This window comes from Ruditapes philippinarum, unplaced genomic scaffold, assembly GCF_026571515.1.
Source record: "Ruditapes philippinarum isolate M1 unplaced genomic scaffold, ASM2657151v2 ctg3237_1_1_1_1, whole genome shotgun sequence".
Lineage (NCBI taxonomy): Eukaryota > Metazoa > Mollusca > Bivalvia > Venerida > Veneridae > Ruditapes > Ruditapes philippinarum.
Genome location: NW_026866022.1, coordinates 232,194 through 238,414, shown reverse-complemented (window position 1 = coordinate 238,414; position 6,221 = coordinate 232,194). Strand labels below are relative to the sequence as shown.

Here is a 6,221-nt window from a genome sequence, read left to right as displayed (position 1 = left end):
AGTTCAGAAAACATATCTATGTAACAGTATCACAGTATTTGCAAACAAAAATGAACAAACAAAAAAATGAACGAAATAAGTTTAAACAAACAGTAGAGTGTGACAGAATGAAAAGATCTACGCAGGATAAGTATGTCTCAAAGAAAAATATTTTCCCCACTATCCAATCGTATAATCGTGGGTAATGAGGCTTACGTAATTATATAATAAGTATAATTATGGCGTATTTAGATAAATATTGTGACAATGACCCAGGTAATTAATGCTAAAAATGATAGTTAAAAAACACGTGAATGCAAACACTTAAACATAAGGTCTGAAACCTAGACATATTTAATAGTCTTTGTAACAAAAACAAATTTGAATATTTTTGGTCGGGTTCCACGTCGCGCCTTCACAGTATAGGTAATATAGCGACTTTCCATCTTTACGAATAGAGGAAACCCTCAGGTGCCCTTCCGTGGATTATTACAGGCATAAAAGGGCACCTGAAGAGAACCATCGACGTTCCGTAAACTAGGTGGATAGCGTCCTTGCATAAAAGCATAAAATAATTCAAATATTTTGAACCCACATCGGTTAGGGGCATATGGTTGAAGTCAACGACCATAACCACTCAATCCCGTCCCCTCCCTACAAATGTCAACTAAAGATTATTACGTTGTACCTTGTTACTTGTTTAACCACACTGATTATTCTATTTACATACAAAATAAACATGTAAGAGTTTTCTTTTTGCCTGTGGATTCTTTAATTAAAAGAAATCCAAGTAGATCAATCCTTGTCTCGGGAATCTGTCATTGTTTGGAATCTCTTCCCAATTGTATTTTTATTAAATAAAATCAACAAGAGCACCGCGATGGAGAGGCAATACACGCCCGAACGAAACTGTTTCAGTACCAAAAGTAAAAAATCTGTCGATAAAGGAATATAACGTTTACCCAATTAAAGCATTAAAACATTCATTATTACTACTATGAGTTTTATTTGACTGTCATAATGTCTTTAAGAATATTTGAGATCTCAATTATTTTGATAGATTAGTTTATATTGATACCAGTTAATAAAAGAAATTTATTATACCTATAAGTTCGAATTTGTAATAAGTGCGAATTTGTAAAACCTGTACAAAGAGCAGTATACAGATTCATGACTTCCTCTTCGTTTAAATATTTAAATATTGAAGTTTTGTCTTGTGTGATATCAATAACTCTGCAGGCGCGATGAAGGCATCGCGGATTATTTATATTTTTCTACACTTGGCTGTTTATACTTCAGTAGTTTGTGAGTTAGATTTTCTTTTGATTTAGAAACCAAATATTTCTAAAATAATAAGAATAAGGATTTTTTTTAATAAAACAGCTGTAAGTTTCACTTTGTCTTTGGTTTCTTTAAATTCACACTCTTATGGACGATTAATTTAAGGAATTTAAAAGATCTTTTGATAATATTGATTTATATTTTGTATCATTTTGTATGATTATGTATTATGTTCTTCTATGTTCTCTGTTCTGTCCGTTACAATTTAAAAAAAATAATTGATATACTTTAAGGCTAAAACGGTAGTATAAAGAGAAACTTCACGTCTTTTCACGACAATATGAAATATACGGATAACAATGATGTCAATGGATGTCTTTTTAATATTAATTATAAATGATTACAATTAATTTTAATAGATTTAAATACATTTAAATTTGTTTTGAAATGTTTTGATTTGTTGTGTTTGTCATAAATAGAAAAAAATATAATGCTGTGTGACTGTTAGCGGTAACTGATTCTATCCACGTCACCAGTACATAACAAGATCAGCCGGTACATCCAATCCGTCTGATCAGGGTTTACACTCTTAGCATTTTAGATATTAGGTATTTGGATATTTTCCTAAAAACGATTAATGATAGTGTTCTTAATAAGTTGTTTTTAGATAGTTATCATGCTAAGGGTAAACGATAGTTAGGTGTTACTTTATTAAAAGAAGTCAGTCAGTTCCATGTTAATGCTTTTCTATTTGCAAGAAAGGATACAGACAAACAGTTTGATATTATGTGCTGAGAAAAGATCATATGATAATAAGAAATGAAATATTACTGTAAATCATTTAGAATTTAAATAAATAACATTTACGCCTGACACAAAGTAAATAATAGTCTGGTCAAGTAATAACTTAAATCAGGATATTTGATCATTTTCTGCATGCTTTTCAAGGTTAAATTTGAGTGTTTTTAAGACAAAATAGTTTGAATAGGGTTAAAGAAAAATTCTTCTGGAAGCAATGTAAATTATAACAGTTTTAAATAGCTGACAAACACGTTTACTGATGTTTTTTTAAATACACTAGTACCTACAGATTCATAAGATAGCATACTATAAAGGGAAAATGGGTCAAAGTTACCAAAGATCGGGTTGCATTTGTATACTAAATATCATGATGCTGCGATGTTACGAAAAAAAAATTACCACTGACCATTAATGTCCGAAATTTAACTAAGTTGGTAAACAGGAAGTGACCTGGAATCGTATCCCACGGTATAGGATCATGTGTCAATGCTGAATGCCAAATATCAAGAGGCTGTGATAAGAAGTTGTTGAGAAAACTGTTACGAAAAGTTTTTCAATGCCCTCCCGCTGCCCACCGGCCGCCGCCCGACATTCACCATACTATAACCCGGGTTTACAGCAGTGTAGCCCGGCCAAAACTTTAATGAATCAATGGAAAAGAATAATTATTGATTAAAGCTACATAAAATAAAAATGTGAATATATTTTCCCGTCAGCTTAAGAAACCAAATATTCTATCGTTTCGTTAACGCTTTTAACAATATTGTTGTAAATCTTATTAAATACCGTTCATAAGTTATGATTTTTAAAGGAAAACCACGCGGTAACAAAAAAATCGTATACGAATTAAAAAATGCAAATGAAGACTATAATTAGCACGTGTATGCGCTATGGCACAGAGATAAAATCAATTGTTACTATGTGGAACACAGCAAATCGGAGGTATTCTTGTACTAATTTAGTTCTGTCGTTCACAAAAAGTAATCATTTCATAAAAAATTAATCGAAATTTTATGGAAACATCCGTAATATAATGAGGAAATATAACGTTAAATTCGGACAGCTACTTAAAATGTGTTTTGATTTTCTATATATGAACGGATGACCAAAAGGCGGAGTCTCTCATGCAAATTGAAATTGTACTTCTGATTTCGCCATAATGAGGTTGCAGAATTTTAGGCTTATAAAACGGGTTGTCTGGGCATCAAAATAAGAACGGGAGACGATAAAAAAACATTTATTTACCTATTTCTGTTTGTATGAAATTTATTAAATGCACCTTTACATATTAAATTGTTAGTAATCTAAATTTAATTGCAAGACAAAGTTAGGTGTTACATTTCGTCATGTTTTTGGACTTTTTTTAGAGTGGTTAAAAATTTGTAATTTAGAATGCATTTATACGTGTATATGAAATAATTTGAATTGAAATAAAGATATGCTGCGGCAAAATTTATTGAACATGAATATTTGATGCAAAAAATTCAACATTGAAAACATCATACAGATAAACTTACAAAATTGTCTATCCCTATCACAAAACATTATACATGATATGTATAGGTGCCGAATTTCGTATAAAGCTGTTCGATTTCGCACCCTACTGTTGCCAAGAATATAATATAAGAAAATAATAAGAAAAAAAATATTTTATCAAGTTTTCAACAAATTAAAACTGATATGTCAGTCTTGATCGTATTGTGTTTACATTAGTGCTCGATTAATCATTCTTGTCTTGGACTGACGTCATTCAAGATAGCACCTTTATGAATGAGTTGCATACTTAGGATGACGTCATTACTTTGCTTACTGATTGATTTGTCATATGATTTTTATGAACTGATATGGATCAAACCTGTGGCGTTAGTGTATGTTAAAAATCATTAAGCATTATATGAAAAGAAAACATTGTAAGGACTGAAAATATCAATAAAAATGTGTTTTATTGTTGTCTTTAAAAAAATATTAACTATATTATCGAGGGAGAAAAAATAATAGCCGCATATACATGTACATGTAGTCCCTAACAAGCGTCTATTGGCCGTTTAACACCGGCTTTTTCGTTCTTTGTGTATAGTGAAAAAATCACGAGGAGTGTTAGAATTAAACATAACGTAATTGGAATACACCAGACACGAATTCCGGATCACAGTTGAATGTGATACAGATATTTCTGTCTGGTTGTATTTGTGCATGTGATACAAACAATAAATATAGACAGGGATATAATAAGTAGATTGAAAGCTAAATAGAAAGCTAGGCAAACAAATAGATAAAAAAAGAAATAAACACCCTAGCAAAAACAGAGAAAAACAAAACAGTCAAAAAACATAAAACAACAACAACAAAACAAGTCGTTCATAAACTTCGTGACTTAAGGCCTCAACAGACGGTAGGTTTCGAAGTACACAACCAATTCAAACTTAATGTGTGAAGACTACTATGTTTTTGAATACATATGACGTAGATTTAGATTTACAGTATAGGACATATTCTATCCTGTAATTCTTGTTGTACTAACTTCCCACGATGACAGGTGACATATTTCCCAATTATCTCCAAATAATGTATTTAATGAAAGAAATTTCAGAACAATTGGAGCTATAATGTAAACATAGTAGTAAGATGGAGTAAAAAGGATGTTGAAAATTGTTGGGAGCCATCAAGTTTTGGAAGGTTCGAATCTCAAATTACTCAGAAAATGATTATAGACAATTTTTAAATGGAAGAGTTTCCGATCATTACTCATACAGAAAAAATAAATTTTCAGCGTGAAATCAAAAAAACGGAACAGGCTTTATGGTGCTAGGTTAAATTATACATTTCAGAACATTGCATTTCCTAAATGATTTCGTCATGCTTTGGCCTGCCTCTTAATCAATCTTCATAATTGGTAAATACCATCATATATATATCATTGACACATAATTATGTCAGTAATAATAGGGAACAAATTATGTAAGGTATCTATTCGGGTGGAATTGTTTGGGGGAAAACTTGGTGATTCATACAATAGAGATTTGTTTTGGGGGAAAACCTTGTGATTCATACAATATAGATTTACGATCTGAATGCAGGTGTTGAATTGCTTTAAAAAGTGTACATCATATCTCTTATAAGTGCTGCACAGTTTAATGCTACCGTCTGTTGAGGCCTTTACTTAAGTCGGTCCACAGTGATCGGCATCGTCTTCATTATCACTGTCATCATCGTCTTCGTCATCATCATCATCATCATCATCATAGCGTATGGGTTTATTATTAGTGCAAACTGATCCATTAAAAGTTTGTTTTGATTACTTACAACAGATGGCAACTGTGCTGATGATGTTGCCTATCTATCCAACATGCCCCTTCGTCAACCTAGCAGGCATTGGGGAGAAGATGGAAATCTTGGTATCAGCGATGATAATCTGAACTTTGATTGGTACAGTGTTGTATATAATGGATGGCAATTTACTCTGGTTGACTCAACAGAAAAACCAAATTATACTGACTGTTCGGCATACTATCCAGTTTACTTGCGAGGTAAAATAAATTTTAAGTTTATGAACTTCATTAACAACAAAAAGCACACGATTGCTTTGTTTAGGCTTGTAATAAAATGTATCTTTACTTATTTCAAATTTAATGAATGCAACTGTTATTTAGAGCTTAAAACCTATCACTTCTTAACAAAAATGAATAACACTAGTTCTAAAGACGGTTTACACCAGAAAGCCTTACATCTCTCACGGCCCGTCCGACAACTGTCTGCGCATGCGCAATATGTTAAGTCTTACGTTTCTTAAAATTTACGTCACACCAGTATAAAAAATACAGATTAATCATGGTCAGTTTTTTGTTCCATGTGAGCGGCAACATTAACTTGAAATCAATTTTTAGATTTTTTTTCATTACAGATACACACCCATCGATTGATACATTAACTGAGACACCTGTAGACGTTGTGGCCTGCAAACGTGATTATTTGTTTCCATGTGATATACAACATCAAGTGAAGATAAGGAAATGTGGAGATGAAATACAGTACTACCTGCCCCCGACAAAGTCATACAGTGCATTCTGCTTCAGTAAAGTGTTCATATTGTTTTCTAAAGAACAAAAAAGTACACATTTAATAATTTTATTAAAAAAGTATATTTTCTTCATTTCTAATAA

At 31.7% G+C, this 6,221-nt stretch overlaps 1 protein-coding gene across 1 annotated transcript in view; it reads left to right on the top strand.

Moving 5' to 3' along the window:
* The first annotated feature begins 1,174 nt into the window (after window positions 1-1,174).
* LOC132731026 (fibrillin-1-like) overlaps window positions 1,175-6,221 on the top strand; it is a 63,777-nt gene continuing 58,730 nt past the window's right edge. The window contains exons 1-3 of the mRNA XM_060717124.1: window positions 1,175-1,284; window positions 5,370-5,588; window positions 5,963-6,133. Of these exons, the coding sequence (XP_060573107.1) occupies window positions 1,224-1,284; window positions 5,370-5,588; window positions 5,963-6,133 (451 nt within the window). The 5' untranslated portion in view covers window positions 1,175-1,223. The remainder of the gene's footprint in view (window positions 1,285-5,369; window positions 5,589-5,962; window positions 6,134-6,221) is intronic.